General features: G+C 29.9%; 1 protein-coding gene and 1 long non-coding RNA gene across 2 annotated transcripts in view; one reads left to right on the top strand and one right to left on the bottom strand.

The window, feature by feature from the left end:
• The window catches only part of LOC107456157 (amine oxidase [flavin-containing]), a 35,541-nt gene that overhangs the window by 11,715 nt on the left and 1,091 nt on the right, over window positions 1–22,735 (bottom strand). The window contains exons 2-8 of the mRNA XM_016073940.3: window positions 13,049–13,143; window positions 9,494–9,631; window positions 6,231–6,338; window positions 4,544–4,635; window positions 2,941–3,082; window positions 2,010–2,070; window positions 1,774–1,865 (exon numbers count right to left, since the gene is read on the bottom strand). Of these exons, the coding sequence (XP_015929426.1) occupies window positions 1,774–1,865; window positions 2,010–2,070; window positions 2,941–3,082; window positions 4,544–4,635; window positions 6,231–6,338; window positions 9,494–9,631; window positions 13,049–13,143 (728 nt within the window). The remainder of the gene's footprint in view (window positions 1–1,773; window positions 1,866–2,009; window positions 2,071–2,940; window positions 3,083–4,543; window positions 4,636–6,230; window positions 6,339–9,493; window positions 9,632–13,048; window positions 13,144–22,735) is intronic.
• Window positions 14,823–22,735, top strand: part of LOC139426936 (uncharacterized) — a 33,297-nt gene continuing 25,384 nt past the window's right edge. The window contains exon 1 of the long non-coding RNA XR_011638060.1: window positions 14,823–14,950. This is a non-coding gene — a long non-coding RNA (uncharacterized lncRNA). The remainder of the gene's footprint in view (window positions 14,951–22,735) is intronic.

Below are 22,735 nucleotides of genomic sequence, written 5' to 3'. Positions count from 1 at the left end.
CTAAGTCTTTAAGAAAATGATTTCATGCATTACATGTTGCATATGTTTTTAAAATTAAATTTATTACATGGGAAACCTTATTAGTTTATCGACAGTGCTCACAAATACGATACAACTTTATTATTTTTGATCTAATGATAGGATTATTGCATAGTGAGTGTAATCTTTTTTATGAGAAGGGCAAACCAAAAACATATTTTTTTTCTGCAGATGATAGTTTAAGTCAAGAAATCGGACAGGTTTTTAAACCAAATCCATGAAAAAGGTATGTTTATTCAGAGAAAGTTATTTCAGTTTATTTTTTTTCCGTTGCATTTAATTACTAAATATATCATCTGCATCAATTAATTTACATACTTAAGGTTACCCTTTCAGACCGTTAAAATTGCATTTTAATAATATGTATGTTTCATTTTAGTGTATGTAAAATGTCATGCCACCAAACAATAAAACTATTAATTTCGTTAACATAAAATGGTAATGTATATAAATTGAATAAGATGTTTATAAGGAATATATGTTACGCATATTTTTAGAACTTAATTTCAAAAAAGGTATCATCATGCATGGATAGCTAGACTAAAAAGGTCTCCAGTGAACGCGCGAAGAAAGCTAGAACCGCTGAAAAATTCGAAAAGAGCTTGGAGAGAAATTTCAATAATTTTTGAGCACTGAAAGGTAGGCCTCATATTATATAAAACACTAACACGTATGTATTTTGTTATGAAAGTGATGAAATGCCGATTAAAGCTTATTTAATGAATTTAACATTATGGACAATATTAATTTGATTGAAAACCATAGGCGTTATAACAAGACGGGGAATTTTTATTCGCCAAATTACCATTGGCGATCTAATGTGCCTTAAACTGGCGAGTTGGTTTCCTATTTTAAAATGTTGAATTTTATATTGATCAAATAACACTTTAGTTTTCGTAAGGCCTCGTAAGATATTGCTTTCTTGTTTTCTAAACCAAGCGACGGAAGAAAAAAATAGAGAAAAAAGTATAAAAAATAGTTGGTACAAAAATTGCTGAAGTCACCCATTAACTTCCGAAAACAATGCTTCTTGCAACAATGAAACGTAAAGACAATTTAATTTGATTTAACATTATTAGAAAATAAATTTATTTCATTTTTAACTTTCTTCATTCTTTTATGCTTTGTATCACCAAAAAGTTCTTCTTATATCTCTTATCATTTTTAATTGTTTTCATATTTTTTGTGAATGTAAAATAGGGGAAAGTAAGACTTTTAGCTCAGCTAGTATCTTTAAAACTACCCTATAAAAATCTGATTAAAACTTCTATCATATGGCAAAATTGATCATGTTTCTGAATCTATGGCTAAACCAAAAGCTCGGTAATTTGTACCGAAGTTCTTTAGCAATGATTTCGGTAAAATTAACAGTATGGTTTTAAATTATGTGTTTAAAATTTGATAAAGGTAGTAAAATTTGTTAATTTTAGAGCATTGCATGAAAGTCATGTATTCAGTTGAATTTACTATTCAGTTTTGTATGCATTTTTCACAAAATCCATGATAAAGAAAAATAATTTTGAAAACTAAACTTTCCGGTAAACCGTTACTATATGAACGGAAAAATTACCAAATGAATTATTTAAAGACCGTATATCTTGGTTTTGTTAACAGAATTATGTTTTTTTTTCTAGAATGGTTATTACCATACAGTACGGTAATTTTACCAGAATTTTTTTCTCTGTGTGAAATTTCTAACCGTACATTATATAGTAATTTAATATAACATCTTACCTTGTATTCTTTACCATTCAGCGTTTTCACAATCACGACGTCTTTTGAACTTTGATCAATTCCAACAACCGGACTTTGTTTAATAACAGCATCTTGAAAATAAAAAAAATTGACATAAATGCAGCGAAATTATTAACTATTTTAGAATTTATGCTCTTTAATTCAAATATTCTTATGCACTGAACTTCATTGAATAATTAGCATTTTAAACAGGAAACAAACTGAGAAAAAATTACCTCCTAACTTTTCAGCCATTTTTTTACTTATCTGCTGCGAGCCTCCTTTGAACTTTCTTTCCTATTAAAATGAAAATTGAATCAGTTAACACACTTTATTTTGCAATTACACATAAGTTCATTCTCGCATAATAAATTTTGTGCCTTTAGATAAAAAAAAATTTCCAACTATTAAAAAAGATAGCCACACAAAGCAATACCTTTTACGTAGGCAAAATATGAGAGATTCTATGCACTTTTTGCAAAACAATTTTCCTATTTTTTTAACATACTGAATTTTCCATGCTGGCATGCGATAACTTTGTCTGTCATCTGTTTACGTTATTATTTCTAACATATATCAAAAATTATTACCTTTTAACGAATTTTTAAGTGTGCAAGAAACATGTCTAAACCATTAAACTAGAGGGTGGTAGGAGATTTGACCAACGGAAATTTAAAAAAAATAATAAATAAATAAATATATTATATATATATANCTATATATATATAGGGAGGAATATATATATAGGAATATATATATATATATATAGGAATATTAAGAAAATAGTAAATTTCAATATTTAAAGCTAATTAATTCCAATGTTTAATATTATCTATTAATTAATAACTAAATGTGAAAAGGTCTATGGGTCCCTCCCAAATTTACTTGACTATACACTACAGATATCAAAAAGGAAAAATTTCAATTTTTAAAATTATTTTAATGTGGATTATTATTCACTAATTAATACTTAAATACGGAAAAGATAATGCATAAAAAAAATAGAAAAAGATAGATTTTCAAATTTCTTATGTTTTTCCAACAACTATTTATCTATGTACTAGTAAATAAATCAAAAAAGTAAAATTTCCATACTTAAACCTAATTTATTTCAATACTTAATATTATTCAACAGAACTTGAAAAACACAAGAATTGTTAAACCAACCTGTCCACCATTTGTAGTAGAGAGGATTCTCTTGCTTCCTCCACATTGTTTTATATACCAAAGGAAGCCTAATAGAGAAGCTTCGTAATGCTCAGAAGTAATAAATGCATTCATGATATTATTAAAGAAATCTAAAGCTCCCCTAAAACAAATAATATGACTTAGTTAATCAGCTAAATTTTGTTAAAAATTAACAACAAATTTTCGTAAATTTGTTGTATAATATTTTGTAGATTTGTTTTATAATTTTTTTGTAGACCTATTTTATAATATTTTGTAAATTCATTTAAATACTTTTTTTTGTAAATTCCTTTACTAAATTTTGTATATTTATTTACTTTATAATTTTCTACAGATTATTTTAAAATTTTTCTTTGATTTATTTATTATTTTTTGTAGATTTATTTTTTTTATAAATGTATTTAATGATTTTTTGTAGTTTTTAATAGCATTTTGTGAATTTAATTTATAATTTTTATAAATTTAGTTAATAAATTTTTGTAGTTTCATTTTGTTATATTTTTAGATTTAATTTATATGCTTTATAAGTTTAATATGTATTTTTGTAATTTCTTTTGTGTATTTTTATAAATTAATTATGTAATTTAGGTAGTTTTATCTAATAATTTTGTCGATTTATTTTGTATTTTTAATTTTTGTAATTTTAATTTTTATAAATTTATTTCACAAATTTTTTATTATTTTTAAGATTTACCAATACATTTTAAGCAATTTTCTTCCTTTTCTTTTTAATTCAGGAAGCAATTTTATATCCTTTTTAGTTCTTTTATTTTACTTCTTTGTTAATTTTCTTAAATTTATTTTGTAATATGATCAAATTTGATACTTTTGTTTAAAAAAATAGTAATGTAACTTTATGATCAGGCAATAACTTTAAACAACGAAGGATAGATATTAAACTTAATATATATAAATAAATTGCAATCACACAGTCAGCACAGTTTAAAAGTAACCTTTAAGTAACTTTTCATTTAAATATACAATAGGCACGAGGTATGCTTCAAAGTATTTTGTTTAAAGGGCCTAATTTAGATAAGTAAAAAATAAGCATCTCATATCTAAATTTATAATTCGGTTCAATAATGCAAGTCTTTAATGAATTTGAACTCGGCTCTACTATTTTGAGGGTAAACAACATTTTTTTTAAGATAGCGCGTCTTTAAAAAATTTTAAGAAAAACCTGACAATATAAATGTCATATCCGCAGAACTGAATAGTTCCGCTTATGGGTAAAGAAACTGAACTCTCATTTATTTAGTGAAAGTTCTCTTTTATTTTTTAATAATATTGTATAGTTTAGTTAATGTACCGAAGTAACTTAAAATCTCATCTCAAATTCTGCAGATTTCGCATTGTACATTCTGATCAATAAATAAAAAGTATTTTTTTTTGTTTAATTTTATTGTTTCTATTATTTTACCAAATGCAAATTTCATAAAATTCATTCTCATAAAAATAAAGATCATGATAAAAATAATAAAATTAATTGATAAAAAATATTGATTGAATATATAATTATAAAATGATTGATTGAAAATGATAGAAATAATTTCAAAGCAATAATTGTAAAAATTGACAATACTTTGTCCAACAAGTTTTTTGCAGCCAATCCTTGTATGTTATTGTATCCCATTCATCTGCATGGGGAGCATTCCATGGGGCTTCAGCAGGAATCTGTGGTAGAAAAAATAATAAATTATTTTTTTAAATGTCCTTGCATTAAAAAATCCTAAAATTACCGTCATAACCAAATATGTCTTACTTATCGAAAAGAAATTAGAAAATATGACACTCTATATTTTTATTTTATATCATCTCACTTTTCTTGGTTGAAGTTGAATATAAAAAATAGTAAGAAGTTACCATAACATCACCAAACTTAATCCTATTTCCTTTTTTTTTAACTCATTACACCAAAAATAAATTATTTGAATAATAATTACATAAAAATTGCATTAACAAGCGAAAATGAAAGAGGCGCATGTTCTCAAAACTATAGTATCAAGAATAAATAAATAAGTAATAGTGGGCTGATCTCCCTGCTCGCTTACGCTCGCCAACCCCCGAAATTTGCTACGCAATCTTATATGGTTAGCTTGGCTAACCAAGCTCGCTTCCCTCGCTACTAACTTACGTACATTGCAAATACTTAAAATTCTAAGAATTCAAAACAATCATTCAAATCCATATAACAACTTTTTTTTACCGAATTATGAAAACAAAANTAAAGCGTAACAGCACGACTGAGACTCATTTTTCAATGAATAACTAATAACAATAATAAAACTAATAAATTCGTGATATAAATCAAAAATCGTCAAATAAATTCGTGATATATAAATTCGTGGAAAAAAAGCGCTTTCGAAAAAATACTAAAATAGAGATCTATCGACAAAGACTACTCACTTCTGCCTAGCTTAAGGTTATTTCAGTTTCCGTTTTTAAAAGCGCTATACGTTGAGCCACCTCAGCTAGATTTAGCATGTGACATTTTTAGCGGCAATCATTGGTCGATTTTCCAGCGTTGCCGTTCAGGGCTTTTTTTGTCGCCGTGTAAGAGAAATATACATATAGATTTTAAAAAACTAGTAAGAACCTCATTTTAAGCAAGAAATTACTTTTACATTTATATTAATGCTTTTACAAATCAGTATATAAATATTTGATATTTTTAAAATACTTATTGCTATTGCTATCCAGCAGGGAAAACATGCTATTTATCACTCGTCATAAACTATCTATCTGCCGATTCTGTGATAAAAACGTTACAAAAATAAGTTTTTTTTTCCTTTGCAAACTTTTTTTGTCTAATAAATTAAATATTTTCTATTAACGAAATATTCATTGTTTAATAAATTCATTTTATGAGAAAATTTTCTTTTCTGCACACAATTTACAAAAATTTGTTTTTCCTAAAAATTATCGACATTTTAAGAAGAAACAACCATGGGGATTAATGAGCGAAGCGAACAAAAGAAGAATTCCAATAAGTATCGGAAAAAAATTATACTATTACATAATGGCAATAAATAACTTAAAACAACTCATAATATATTAAAACTTTAACTAAATACACATATGTTATGATATTAAATTTGTTTCTTTATTTAAAAAGTAAAGAGTACAATATTGAAAAGTTTTCCCACTGCAAATGTTTGTTCCAGTTGATGTATTGTTTTATCCTTTATAATTTGTATTTGTATTTCTAAGACACGAAGGTTTACTTTAGATGTTTGAATAATAGATTGAACTTTAAAAGCTTTACTTACTTCTTCACCCATTTTGTCCGTTAAATAAAATATATTATTGATATCCATGCTAACAAAAGGGTTTCTCAGAGTCGGAAAACTGCTTGGCTTAAAAGGAGTTCGTTTACCCTGAAAGAAAAAGAAAGACCATTTAAAAATTGCCTTATATAAAGGATGACAAAAATCGATCTTTTGTAATAGTAGTAATATAACTGTAGAATGACGAATGACGAAGATAAATTTCAATAGTAAGAAAAGTTTCAAAAATAAAAGCATGAAAGAAATTAAAAAAAAGAATGTTACTTTCATATAAAAGATTGTAGTTTTATAAGCTTTTATAAACTAATGTGCTGATTCTTCGAATTCACAAGTACACCTACTCATTCATTCTCATATTTTTGGAATCGTTTATCCATTCAATAATTTATCTATCCATCCATTCACTGATTCATTAACTTGCTAATTTGTTGATTTGTTGGTTATTCCATGAACTGAACATCCATTAAACTTATTCTCTATTTCGTTCATTCACTTCCTTCTGTATAAAAGATTGTCGCTATATAAGGTTTTACAAACTAATGTGCTGATTCTTCGAATTTTTAATTACACCGACTAGTGAATTCCCATATTTTCGGAATCGTTTATCCATTCAATAATTCATCCATTCACCTATCCATCCATTCAATGATTCATTCACTTACTAATTTGTTGATTTATTAGTTATTCCATGAACTGATCATCCAATAAACTGATTCTCGGAATAATTAATTCACTTCCTTTTCCCCTGATTCTCTGATTCATTGATTCAATTCCTTTTGTATAAAAGATTGCAGTCGTATAAGCTTTTACAAACTAATATGCTGTTTCTTCGAATTCCCAAGTACACCGACTCGTTAATTCTCATATTTTTGGAAGCGTTTATTTATTCAATAATCCATCCATTCACTGATTCATTAAGTTACTAATTTGATGATTTATTAGTTGTTCTATGAACTGATCATCCAATAAACTGATTCTCTGATTAATTGATTCACTTCCTTTTCCCTTGATTCTCTGATTCATTGATTCACTTCCTTTTGTATAAAAGATTGCAGTTTTATAAGTTTTTACAAACTAATGTGCTGATTCTTCGAATTCACAAGTACTCCGACTCGTTAATTCTCATATTTTCGGAATCGTTTATCCATTCAATAATTCATCTATTCATCAATCCATCCATTCACTGATTCATTAAGTTACTAATTTGATGATTTATTAGTTGTTATATGAACTGATCATCCAATAAACTGATTCTCTGATTAATTTATTAATTTCCTTTTCTCTTTTTATTCACTATTTATAAAAGTATTTATTCATATCAAATGCTAGAGAAGCGTTAATCTTAAAAAAACTAGACGAGAAGAGGCTAATGTAGGCATGAAGCTTGAGTTGACATTTTGAATATTTTGTTTTATTTATTGGTCAAATTCCCTCCGTGAGATACCGTAAATTAGCAACAATGTTGTACACTTATATCTTCAGGTGCATAATCACACTGTAAATATTTTAACACTGTAAATAATATTTAAAAGAAAGTTTTTAAGGTGCAATAGCAACTTCAAATTTTTTTCGTCAGTCTTTTATTTACATATTTTACTTTCAGAATTTCAACAAAATGTGATGATCTGCTGTAAAGCTATTTTTATATTAATTTACTGTGTATATTTTCAATTTACTAGCAATGGGCAAAAACAAGCACATGTTTTCGTGTGGCTAGTGTTGGCACAAAGTAGTGGGGTGAGTGTGGACGTGTCCACACTGGCCACGTTAAAATCTAAATAAACCATTTAACGAGTCTCTTTGACTGTAATTTATAACAGCAAGTTAATGTAATTTGCTCAAAAAAATAATTGTAAAATGGATAATAAGATTAGACGTTTAAACAATTTTATCTTAAAATATAGCACAGAATTACGTTTTAATAAAAGAAAACAATTCTCTGTGTATTAAACTTTTAATTTAGAACATAGGGAGATTTCGCAAATTTACGGTAGCTTCCGTACGTAAATTTCAAATAAATGCGCATGCGCACTTCTAGTGAGCATGTGTCAATTATGGTGAAATTTCATCAGCAAATTTCATCAGCACTTTTCTTAAAATTCCCTGCCCATGTTTTATTCATACATTAATTTCTTAATGTTCCATGTCCATGTTTTTAGTTCGAAGGCAGGCTTAAACAGTAAACAAAACTTAACATATATAAACAGCGTGCTTGTAGTTTTGTCTTTACAGAGTTGTGGGGGGAGGAGTTATCGACCATGCCAACCCTCTTCTATCAAAAGGTACCTCATGATTAAATCAAGTTAGCATGTCTTACCAGTGAATTGAAGTTTAATAATCGTAGTGGTAGTTACTCCACAATACTCCCCCACCAGAATTTTATCAGAGATAGAATTCGATGAACGGATACCACTAGTTTCTGTATTTGTGAAAGATCGGGAGAGCTGGAATAAGGTCACCGGGTTTTTCAGTGCTAAATGTGAGAGGTGTATTAACTTCACGGTCGTAGTCGCACCTGTGTTGCCTTTAGCAGTCGAGTGTATGCAGGCTTACGTTGTGTATGATCGAGACGAGACTGAGTAGCAACAGCGAGAGGAGATGGATAATGCCACAGTCACAAGTAGCAAGTCAACTATTCAATGTGGAACATCCATCAAAGTGGGCGTTACAATCAAGATTGGCGTGATCATATCACGCCCGGAGGTCACCAATGTGGGGGGCGGAGTTATTGACCATGCCAACCTTCATCTATCAAAAGGTACCTCGTGATTGAATCAAGTTAGCATGTCTTATATACCAGTGAATTGATGTTTAATAATCGTAGTGGTAGTTACGCCACAGAGTTAATCACGTCAACATAAACGTAAAGATACGTAGCATCTAAAATACATGCGCAGTTGCTCCATTCTTATATACGGGAGCGTACGGAAGCTAACGTAAAAGCGGTCGCCCTAATAATCAAAATCAAAAACGTAATAATAGTAGTACAGGTAGCTTTCAGTTAGATATACAAAATGGAAAGCAATACCTCTATGACTTTTATTAATTTTGCACTGATGTCTGCCATAACAATATGGAAATCAATGTGGGAAAACTGGATCCTACAGACGATGAAATTCAAATCACTTTGTTAGAATAAAAATCACCAACTATGGAAAACTGTGTTAAACCATTATGCTTTGATGTTATATAGTAAAACGTTCATATTAGATTCCCTTATTTATTGCCAGTAAAAAATGACTCACATGACTGTAATATACTAAATCCTCTTTTTCATTGATTTTGTAGTTTTCTACCCCGAATTCTTTCGCCATTCGGAGTAATCTATTTTGACTAGGGCCGACATATGCTCCTCCCATATCCACATAATCAACTTTAAGATCCTGAAAATATATAAAGTGAGTAATTAATCATATATGAAGAGGAAATCACGTGAAAAGAAGAAAAAAATTAGTTTTAATTTTTATGTCAAAAAAAAAACAAATTCTTACTCGCAATTATGGATTCTTAAGATGTCACTATAACACAGAAGAAACAATGGAAAAATCCTCTTTCAAAAACAGTAATGATTTGAAATTTAAAAGTGAAAAAAATAAGTTCGGATAAACCTGGTTGGTTGGTTGGTTCTAATGCCACTTGCCACTCGGATAAGCCTGCTTGGTGAAACCGGGCAAATTTAAGGCAGAGTGTGCGATTCTTTTCTTTCTGTGGCGCCATCTATGGACAAGAATTCGACTTCTGCCACATCATACGTCACACCTGTTTATAAGGCGGACCCATTCATGCATTCATTCATTCATCCACAGATCGTGATTTTGACCTGAATCAGAGAACGATCGATCTCCAATCCAGTGTCCCCAGAGGTATTGATTTGTTATGAGAACATGGAGGACTTTGCGACTCGACAGAATTTTAACGTGCATCAGTCACCGACTACGTGGGGAGTCTTCGGCCGGCGGGGTTCGCACCGGGGAACTCTCGGACATGGGCCCAGTGCCCTACCGACCAGGCCATCCATGCCATTCAGATAGAACTATCAGGTTTCTATTGCTATTTTTTTTTCAAAAGATCAAATCGCAAACAAATTATGACCGGTTTAAAAGTTCCTTAAAATTCAAAAGACGAAAGAGGTAAAAAATAATGACTCTTTTTGCAAGCAATTATCACATTCAAGAACATTTTTTTCCATTTCATAATTTGTTTGCAATTTTGAAGAAAAAGAAGTTTCGGTGTTCGGAACTTCGCTGTTTAAACATGATTTATGTGAACTCATTTTTTATACTTTAAAGTTTTAATTTAGGGTAGTCATGAGCGATTTCCCAATTAGTATCGCGTTCTCTTATTAATAATTTGATGAAAAATAGATAAACATTATATTATATCACGGTAACATATTTTTTTTTAATAACGGCTGGCACTGAACATTCGTTCTTCGCCTTAGAAGATGCCAGAAGTGTTGCTCATTTATCGTTCGTTACCCAGTGGGCACCTGTGAACTGAAGTCACGGAGGCGAGCAACATTACCCACGCCACAAATACCCGTTCATAGGGGAGCACACGTCAGAAGACAACACAGAGAGAGAGAAACATCCATGACCAGAGCGGTATTCGAACCAGCAGCCATTGGCTTCGCAGTCAGGCACGCTAACCACTCGGCCACCTGGCCGGCGCAAGCTAACATATGAATGGGCTCTTTTAATAGTGGTCCAACTGCAATTAGTAAAAAAAAAAATTGTGTAGTCCTCAATTTCATGTTTATACAAGTTATTTAAAAACTAGCACACCCCCAGTTCATCAAACTTAAAGTCTCTGTATCTCCAAATAAACAAAAATGAAATTGTACCACTATTCAACTAATGGCTTCATCTTGTTATTAAATTTTTATTATATTATTTAACTTTACATGGTTTAACTGACAATTTAAACATTTGCACTATAGATAAGGATAAAAAGAAAGAGACGTTGAGAGTTATAAAATTAAACATCGTAAGTTTAAATGTTTCATAAAATTTTCGACTTTTATCTTCTCTGGTTACCGGTCAGGTAATTGGTCTAGTTATATTCGCTGACTGCATTGAATAAGCTAATCTTTTCATTTTTGATGAAATGGTAGTATACTTAGAGTTTAAGGTATTAATTTATTTAACCGATTTATAATTAAGAAGTAAAAGTTTCTTTCTTTTGGAATTCGCAAAGCTTTGTGATAACAGTAGTATATGATAAACTTTATTTATAACCAGTTCTGTCTCTAAGTTCTTTCAGGAGCTTTTTTTATACTATTTATTTATACTACTAAGACTTTATTTATAACCAGTTCTGTCTCTAAGCTCTTTCAGGAGCTTATTTTATACTATTTATTTATGCGACTACGACTTTACTTATTACCAGTTCAGTTTCTAAGATTCTCGTAGAGCTAATTTATACTATTTATTTATATTATTAAGGTCCCGCAGTGAACTGATCGTTAAGACACGGTTCCCAGCAAATCACCGAAGTCAAGCATCACTGACTGCGGTTAGTGTGAGAGTTGGTGATCATTTGGATCAGTCTGCATAGGAACCGAGGGTGTGCGATATTGGTCCTCGTTAAACTGTTCTACCATAAAGAGCTCGACTTTGGTCAAGAGAGCGATCCAAAGTCTTGACTCCTTAATGTTAATTTTACTTTTTACGCATTTCGCTTTATCGAGAGAACTTTTAAAGCGAATTAAAAAAAAATTGCACCCAATTATAAAATTCGTTCAACCAAAGAAAATACCATGCGAAAAAAACTTTTAGTGAATATTTATTATTATTTTTAAATAATGGTTGAAAAAATCTTGAATTGTAAGGAATACAATTTTTTGCATAATTTCGAGGAATATAATTTTGCATGGCGAATTACAATATTTGAACGAAATCGGTCGAATTGTTCCTGAGTAATTGAATACTAAATATCTGACTTTTTTTTTAAATTCAATGTCTCAAAACTTTCCTACTGATTTTTTGCTCAAATTTTATATTTTTCCGTGTGAAATTATATTCCAGAAAATTATACAAAAAATTTTGTACCTTACAATTCAAAATTTTTCGACCATTATTAAATAAAATAATAAAAATATTAAATATTTACTAAAAGTTAATTTTTACATAGTATTATCTTTGGATAAATAAATTTTATAATTTTATGCAAACATTTTCAAATTCGCTTAAGCATTTTTCCGAAGTATAGCGAAATACGCAAGAAGTATAATTAACATTAAGAGGTCCTGCTCTCCTGACCAAACTATTAGGACCATATTTACCAGATTTTGAGGTCAGAAATCTGAATCCGTCAAAAAAAAAGTATGTTTATTCTGAGAAAGTACATTTTTGTGTCTGATTTCGTATCGCAAAATATCGTCTGCACTAATTAATTAGAGTATTTGAAATCATCCTTTCGAATCATTAAGAAAAAGTCCAAAAACTCGAAGATCCAATCATTGCATCAAAAGTTATTCAAGGTGGTCCGTTTTTTATTTTGAGCACTGTATACGTTAATTATATTTTTAAATTATGTGCACAATTTAAAGTAATTGGATACCTGCAAGTGACGTCATCGAAAGTAAATCGGAGTATTTGTCGATTCAGAAGCCAATCAGGCTCGACACTAACACGCGTGACGTCGCTTACAGGTATCCAACTGAAGCTGATTTAAGTCGCATGGCTAGGCATAATCACTGAAGCTATTCAAACGTATATTGAACAAGTACATTTAATTTATGCAAGTACTGAATAATACTGTATAGTACTTAAATAGTACTGAAAACAAAAATTATTTACAAATTTCGTAAGTGTTCGTCCTCCAACGCGATCCCTTGCTTCCAGTAGAATAACATTGACTCCTGATTCCTTTAACCATTTTGCAGCACTTAAACCTAAAAGTAAAAGAAAAATTTTACCTAATTCCTAAGAAACAGAATGTACAAAAAGAAGATTCCTAATTTTAATTTATAAGTTATAATAAAAAAAATAATTTTTGTTTTTATATGATAAATTTAACTGTAATAAATAACGATTTACCGAAAATTCTGGTTTTTAAAATTATAGTTCCTACAACACACTTCGTAAAAAATACGAAACTGAAAAGTAAATTTAAGCAAATTAATGTTTTTATGCCATGCTCTAAGGTATCATGATATATTACCAAATTTTATGGCATTTACTAAATTTCATCACTCATTAAAAAAAATTTATATTTTGCATTGTACATCTAATAGGTACATAGCTAATTGTACACCTAATAAAATATTGTACTTCTAATAGGAAGAAAAACGTGTTTGAGGGCGCAAATATGCTTTTCCTCGCATTTGTGCCCTCAACTGTATAAACTTTTTTGACTTGATTTTTGACACGATTCTAAAAATATATATTAAAGGTTTGTAATTTTTAAACACTCTGAAAAAACTTTGATTATAATCACATAATGAGTGGCTCATAAATTAATATTTTTTTCACTGAAATTATTTATTAGTGTTAACGAAAGAAAAGCCACATGACATGCGATTTTCTTAAATGAATACCTTTAATTAGTTCGATAATAGACGAGAAAAATGAAAACAAAATTATATCAGTAATTGTTCATTGTTCCAGAAAAAAATAATAACAAGAATTTCTGCAATCTATAGAACCAATTATCACTCAAAGATAATTTGTAATCTAATCAGTTCATCTCTTTTAACGAAATCTTTACTCAATGTTGTACCATGAACTCACTTTGCTTTCAAGGTCAAACTAAAAATAGTTTTTACAAGATATGAATTATTTTTAATTCCGAACAAAAAAATTTCCGAGTTACATTTGCGGTTACAGTTCCTACTATTATTTATCGTTTATTGAAATAAACGTTTCCGGTTTAATGCCAGTCTGACATTTTGTTATTTTACTTCCTTAAGCGATTCAGACGAAAAACATATTCGTCTAGTGTTATTTTGAACTGTTCTATTTTTCTAACATCAAATATTTCTTTTACTTACTCTTTTCAAAAATATTACAAATGTCAAGGAAAAAATGTAAAATATATGCAAATATTTCACGAAATTAAGATGTTTTTTTTAAAAAAAAGAAGAAATACAAATGAATTAGAAATCTAAATTTTGAAAATGATTTACTTTCATTTTAAAATTTATTTAACTTACATAATGAGGCAAAAGAAAAAAACATTAACTAAGTGTCAACTACTTATTATTTTGTTTCATCAATTTTTTTTTAAGTATAAAAAAACAGCATAAAGCCGTTTTCGATATCTTGCGTATTCTTAATGGCCAAAAATGTATATGGTATGATTCAATTTTCTCGCCTGAAAAATCAGATTTCTTTGGTTATTATCAACATAAAATTTATGAATTATTATTTTTTTAGCATTATTCCGAGAGCAGACAATCACCTTTCAATTCTTAGCTCCCTTCTTTCTTGTGGGAATGGATATTTAATTTATTTTGTAGATGGTAATGAAAAGTAGGGAATTCATTCTGCGTTTGATCTTAGAATAGCCAAAGCCCACCTCGTGGCGATTTTTTTTAAAATCTCGCCAAGCAAGTTTTTGAAATTTCGCCACACTTGGTTTCTGGAGCATATTTCAGGAAGATTATTTTGAACGTCTGATCACACCACCAAAAATTCTTAAACCTGAATGGTTATTTGATATGTATGCCAACGCGAAAGTTGGATTTCGTTCGAAAAGAGGTAAAAGGGTTTATTTATTTTGCCATTTATGCTTCTGATCTCTAGCTGTTAGAATCAACGTTATAATTTCATTTTTTAACCATTATTTCATTTATTACCGTTATTATTTCATTTTTTATTTTTTTTGTGCGGTACCAGTTGAAAATGACGAGTGAATGAACGAGTAATAATGTAATAATTTAAATATTTTTTTTTAATAATCAAAAAGCAACATTGATCCCAATAATAATCGAAAATTTTGCGAGATTTCAAAACGTCGCCAAGAGGTGGGTTATTCTAGGATTTTAACATGCCTGCTTTTTCCTCTAGGTAGGCACAACAGACAAAATTTATTTTTGTTCTCTGGATTTAGAAACAGTTTTTTTCGGCCGGAGGCAGCTACGAATTTTACGCCTAAACTAAATTTAATAAAACTTTCAATGAAAGGAATACCGAACAAGGTCTCTTTACCTACAAAACAGCAAAAATGTAGAGGATACTGACTTTTGGATATTTACCATAAAAAAATAAAAAATAAAAAAAACAATTTAGGTAGTAAAAGACAAGTGAATGCCGGGCAAGGCCTCATACATTTCAGCCGGATTATTTTCCTAGTTCATACGGTTATCAGTAATAATAACCAAGTCTTTTGATAAATGTAAAAAAAGAAATTGCTCCTTAAATCCATTGTCCTATATTCTCTACAATAATATTTTATTTTAAAGTTAAGAGCTTAGAGCACAGGATTCTATGCAATAACATTTTTCCGAATCTATCGTTTGAATCTTATCTATCGTTTGAATCCTATCTATTGTTATCGCAATAGATTATTTTCCACTTCCATTCGTAGCCACTTCTATTTAAGAAGTAAATAAATTCTCCATTGATTTGTAAATAAATTAAATCTATTGTTCTATATTCTCTCCAGTAATATTTTATTTCAAAGTTAAGAGCTAAGAGCACGGGATTCCATGCAATGAATGACATTTTTCCGAATCTATCGTTTGAATCTTATCTATCGTTTGAATCCTATCTATTGTTATCGCAATAGATTATTTTCCTCTTCCATTCGTAGCCACTTCTATTTAAGAAGTAAATAAATTCTCCATTGATTTGTAAATAAACTAAATCTATTGTTCTATATTCTCTACAATAATATTTTAGTTAAAAGTTAAGAGCTAAGAGCACGGGATTCTATGAAATGATATTTTACCGAGTCTATCGTTTGAATCCTATCTATCGTTTGAATCGTATCTATCGATATCGCGATAGATTATTTTCCATTTCCATCCGTAGCCACTTCTATTTAAGAAGTAAATAAATGAATGAATAAAAACCTATCCAGACAGCTTAAAAGAATGAATACTCCGCCTACCAAAGAAATTGCAGATCCACTTCCGTAATGAGTAAAACTGCAATTAAAGGACCAGTCTAGAAATAGTGCGGGTTTCATAAAATTGCATTTCACTATTAAAAGTTACTCTGCAATATTTATTCATCATCCCTTTTTTAGTTACCCATTTTTTTTTAGTTATATTTCAATATTTTTTTTAATTATTACATTTTTGATTTTGTTTAATTCTCCCAATTGAAAAGCTTACGAATGAAAACGGTGTTTCTTTATTATATAGACAATCCTATAATATTACTTGATTCCGCATTTTATGTTAAACATTTTTCAATTGGTATCTTAACATATTAATCTTTTTTCTTTCTTTTTTCAAATAGTATCTTTTATCTTTCTTTTTTCAAATAGTATCTTTTATCTTAATAGTATCTTTTCAATAGTAATCTGTTTTTAAACAGTAAATAATAACTTTCGTAATTTTTTCCCCTTTGTTTGTTAAACTGTGTCCACTTAATACATACAGTTCAAGTTCAAGAATTCTAAAACAATATTAGGAAGTATCTTTTCCCACAATTACGAAATCTTTTTTATCAAATAGCCTTCAATGATCTCTTAACTTTTTGCAGCAACCAAAATTCAAATAAATTTTTTTTTTAATTGAAAATTGTAAATGAAATTGCAATGATAACCGAGAAAAGTGATTAGATTTAAATGTTATGCCAATAGTTTGGAAATTGAATCAGTGAATTCCAATGAGTGGCAATAAGCATCATAGAATTTTTCTTAGTGCTTGTTAATTTACAAGTTTATCACCAAGAATCAAAAAGTTAATGCAGCCCTCGAGAGGTTTATAAATATTAGAGTATATAAAAACCATTGGGTCTATATCGTTATTACCTCACCAAAAGCTCGAATCTGTTGATTAAAAAAAGGCAGATTCAATAATGCCATGCAACAAGTGTAGCTATATCGTTAGTACCACGAAGAAAAAAATAAGTGCTCTGTGTGACAAATGAAACTGCCTTGATATAAAGCGCAATAAAATGTTTAGTGATACTGCTCCTTGAAAATGCTGTTTAATAATATTCCTGGCTAGAGTGTTGAAATGGGTAATGCTTGGAATGAGCACTGTAATTTAGAGCTTTTAATGTACATAAAATTTCCCATTTACAACTATTTTTATCGAATTTTCTTATTATTAGAAAATTGCAGTTTTAAATCATTTTCTTGTTTCCTGCAAGAACATAAAAAAATCCCAAAAATAAGAGGTGCACCCCATTTATATTTATATCCGACGTTGAACAGCAGACCGAATTTTGGGTTTACGACAACTAATGTTCAACTCCGTAGCCTCGTAGTTTTGAACCAATCCAGAAGACAAGGAAACTCCTGGATCAGTATCCCCAGAGGTATTGATTTGCTATGGGAACATGGAGGGCTTTGCGACTCGACAGATTTAGCGTGCATCAGTCACCATTTCTACACGGGGAGTTTTCGGGCGGCGAGGATTGAACCCACGAACTCTTGAACATGAGATGCAGTAAGTTTCTACAAACTCTATATAGTCAACTTCCTAAAACTTTTTCTCGCCTTAGCTGTTTACAACACTGAAGCATCGTAGTTCCGCATTAAATGAATATGTCTGTGTATGCGCAGATTCTATAGTATCTTATTTGTCAAAAAACTTTGTTCGGTACTTCCGAGTTGGCGATTATTCTGTATTTGCTTACTTGTCCAAAATGACGAAAAACGTTTCTCGCTATGGCTGTTTAGAATACGAATGTACCAAAAGTCTGCAAGAAAATATTTAGAATCAATAACGGTATTATGGATGCTTCCGTTATTCTTGGTATCTGGAGCTATACGTATGTAGTGGCCTATTTCTCAACGAGCTGCAAATGTGCCAAAAACCATTTCTCTCGCCACAGCTGTTTCAAACACGAAAATACAGAATTTCCACATGAAAATAATTAAAGTCAATACCAAAGTTTCTCTGAGTTTCAGCATCTTAAAAAGTGCGTACATATGTTAGATTTCTATCTTCTTACTGTCATTCAAAGCATCTAGAAATGAAAAACTGCTTTTCGCAAAGATTGTTTACCATGCTAAAATTTCTCATGAAAAACTACACAATTAATATGTATAAAATTTATCAGCAACTTTCATTGTACAAGTAATTTTATTTCATTCATAAATTAAAAAGCATGTAAATCAACAGCTTTGCTTAATTTTTAAAATTAAATAATTTAACGCTCTTAAAACGTAGTTTAGAAATCATCTCTCAAGTCTAAGTAATCTTTTATGTCATTTGATAATGATAACTGGTTAATACCATGAGGCAATTGCCAATTCTCGTTTAATATTTTCCTCACGGTTAGTTTGCAAGCGTGCTTCAGTGGCAAGGGGTAACAGATGAAATTTTGTAACCCTGGAATATAAGCATTAAGCTGATGCAAAATCATCTTATCAACAATTATATCATATTTGTCAAGAACATAGCTTATTTTTAAAAGCGCCATATCCTTCATAAGCAAACGTCCACATTTAAATAGCTTTTTGCATTGGTCAGGATCTCCAACATCTAGCATTATCGTTCTAGTTTTATAAGCTTCATATCGTTCGATGATTATAGATATCAGGCTAGCGCAGAGTCTAGCATGCCCTTCTGAATGAGACTGAAATGGTGGTACATATTCGCAACCATTTTGAAGCGTCATTTTAGCGTATCCATTACTGTATGAATACATAGCACCATACCTTAGCAGGCAATGCACTAATTCTGGGCAACAGTAACGTACTGCACTTTCAATTGCCGTACCTGGATATGAGCAATTAAGCAATGATGAACACATCAAACGATAACCATCAAAGGTGGCCCTCTGCCTAGTTGCGTGATAGAGCAAAAATTCGAAAATATTTCTGTAGGATGATCCGAAACTGACGATCAAAACAGAATGTAAGTTGCCATTAATTTGGAGAAGAGATTGTAGTAATGTTACTATAAAAGCACTGTCTTCTTCTTGAGATGTAAAAGATGCATTGATAATGTAGCATAACAGCCTGATCAACTTATCTGAATTTTTAATCCTGGCGAAAGTTGATTCCAGTTCTTTGTAAAGTCGAAACATCGTTTTCAGATAACAAGATTTCATTTCCTTTTGATTCAGAGACATATAATCTTTAATTTTTCCTTCAATTTGATTCCTTTTCCTGATTTTCATTTGATTTTTCGTACTCATTTTTTATAGAACCGTTTTAGCGATTACGGTATTCACTAATTAAGAGATATTAACTCAAGAGCTATACGCGATTTATAATTTTTCAAATTATTATTTTCTTTTTGCACGTTTCAGTTTCAGTTGCTGAATTCTGATTTGATTATTTACTTAAGCTAACTCAAAAATTTGATCAGAGTTTTTATCCAAAACCCAACCAGCTTTTCGTCCTTCGTGAACTCATCGTTAAGCGTTTGTTTCTCCTTTCGTATTTCCTGTTGTGTGGCTCCTTGCTGAGGAAGCTCGTGCCAATATTTATAAAAACGGTATTTTATTTTAATTTATTTTATTTTATTTTATTTTATTTTATATTAGTCGTTGAACAACTGACCCAATTTTATGGGTTTACGACTACTAATGTTCAACTCCGTAACCTTGTAATTTTGAATCCAATCCAGAAGACAAGGGAACACCTGAATCGAATATTGGGAGAAATTTGCTTTCGTGGAAGACTTTTTGATGGAGCTAACCCACATTTGCGTTAAATGGAGAGGAAGACCACGAGAACCTCCCACGGTTAGCCTGACGGCAAGGGGACTCTAACCCATGATCCGTCTACCACTGAGGATATTGCACGTCACCACTGTAGTCGGTACAAGCCGGATGCGGAATTCGTATCGACTGGGATTCGAACCCGGTTTGCCTCATTGGAAGGCGAATGCTCTATCCCTTGAGCCATCGCGGCTCCTATAAAAACGATATGAAATTATACATTTAATTTGAAAGACTTCAAAAAAATAAAAAAGGCCTCGAAAATATGGAAATTGAAAAAAGCTCAAAGGCAAATTCACCATATTTTTCAGGTTCATATGTCTTATGCATCTTGAAAAATAATCCCAAGATAACCAGAAATTATGCAATCGAACATGGTGCAAATTGTTCCACAATAACTTCTTTGACTTAGATAGTATTTCTCAAAGTATTAAACTCACCCTCGTATATGTGGTAGTACCGCACCCACGCCTTATACCCGCATTTTTACAGAGCAAATCAATTAAGCAGCAGATTAGATAAGCAATGTGCACATTAAAACTTTTAAACTTTAACACTTTTGTGGTAGCATAACTATTAAATATTTAATCATTTGTTTAGATTTGGCACTACATATTTCCATCATTTCCTATCCATATACGTTTGCTGTTACATCCTATAGTACGTTTCTATAACCATAAATCATACAATTTCAGAATATAATTATGATTCATATCCAATCATCGAGGCATGCAATATATTATATGAATATTGATGACACTTTGAGAATCTATATATATATTTCTCTTACACGGCGACAAAAAAAGCCTCGTTACAACTCCCCGAATGGCAACGCTAGAAAATCGACCAATGATTGCCGCTAAAAATGTCACATGCCAAATCTAGCTGAGGCGGCTCAACATACAGCGCTTTTAAAAACGGAAACTGAAATAACAATTCAGCGGCGGCAATCTCATACTGTTAAGCTAGGCAGAAGTGAAGCGTCTTTGTCGATAGATCTCTATTTTAGTATTTTGTCGAAAGCGCTTTTTTTAACGAATTTATATATTACGAATTTATTTGACGATTTCTGATTTATATCACGAATTTATATGTTTGTTTTATTATTGTTATTAGTTATTCATTGAAAAATGAGTCTCAGTCAATTAGTATTTGATTTCAAATTTATTTCAATGACTTAGTATTTACTAAAAAGATGTAATTTTTTTAAAAAAAAAAAAGTTATATGGATTTGAATGATTGCTTTGAATTCTTAGAATTTTGTGCATTTCAACGTACCTAAGTTAGTAGCGAGCAAAGCGAGCTTGGTTTGCGAAGCAAACCATATAAGATTGCGTAGCAATTTTCGGGGGTTGGCGAGAGTTAGCGAGCAGGGGGCGCAGCCCACTAGTAAAATATATTTGGATAAACAAACGAGTGATATTTTCTACGTCACGTGAATGTGAGGTAATAGGAACTGTAATTTTGAAAACCAGAATTTCAGATAAACTATTATTATATGAATGGAAAAATTACTAAATTAATGGCTTAAATACCACATACTTTGGTCGTATTTACCAGAAATGACAATACCATACTATGTGGTAATTTTACCGGAATTGTTTTCTCTATGTAGAATGCTCATAAAGTTTATATCGTTTTGAACTTCAAGGAAAAGAATTCACAAATAACTTTGAATAACGTATTACGTTTAAGAAGAGATAAACTAAACTGTTTAAATAACCGATAGACAGCGTTAACTGCTTAGATCAGGCATATCAAACTAAATTCCTTTCTGGGGTCAAATTGGAAAAAAATAGAAAAAAATAAGCTTTAATTCATGCCATTATAATTTGAAGGGCACTAAAATGAAATTTTAACGTATGTGAAAAATACAATCTACTCTCATAAGAAATTTATGAAAAAGACAATACGCGTAAGCGAATACATTAAAATAATATTAATTGACAAAAATTTAACGTTATCTTTAAAGAAGGATCAAGTTTTATACACAGAAAATTTTATTTTAAAATTTATTCAATGATCTAAAATGTGAATTATTAAATATAAATATCTTCTCTATAAAATTAATAAAAGGAGATATAGAACTTGTTTGATTAGATAGATTAATCAAATGCATTTTTAATAATAGGAAATAATGAACAAATGCCAAGTGAAAATAAATTGTCATTGGAATTGTTGCTTTGTTTGATATAAATTGTAGTTTAAAAACACTTGAAAAATACGACCCAACAACTGTACGAAATACATGCAAAATATAATAAGCTTAATCAAGCACAATAATTTCATTATCAAAAATTCAATGTTATTTATGCAAGAAAGTTTACTTTTAGCAAATTTTATTTTGGAATTTTTTGAATGTTCTGATATGTAAATTACTAGCTGTAAACATCTCCTTTATAAAAGTAATAAATTAATTTCATGAGCTGGTATATATAGGGATATAAGGTGTTTTATACTGAATTGCAATAAACAACTTTTAAATCTTATAATTATATACTATGTGAAAAATTATAAATTCAAATATAATAAAATTCTTTAGACGCATTTTTGAAGCATTATTGTATGCATAATAATAAAATTTCACTGGAAAAATAGGAATTAACAAAAATTCTGATGGTGTAAACATTTCATTAATTAAATTTTTTTAACTCATTGACCAAACTTGTCTAGTTGTTGTAAAACTAAAAA

The sequence above is a fragment of the Parasteatoda tepidariorum genome, chromosome 10 (genome assembly GCF_043381705.1).
Source record: "Parasteatoda tepidariorum isolate YZ-2023 chromosome 10, CAS_Ptep_4.0, whole genome shotgun sequence".
NCBI lineage: Eukaryota > Metazoa > Arthropoda > Arachnida > Araneae > Theridiidae > Parasteatoda > Parasteatoda tepidariorum.
This window is presented reverse-complemented; position numbering and strand designations above follow the sequence as displayed.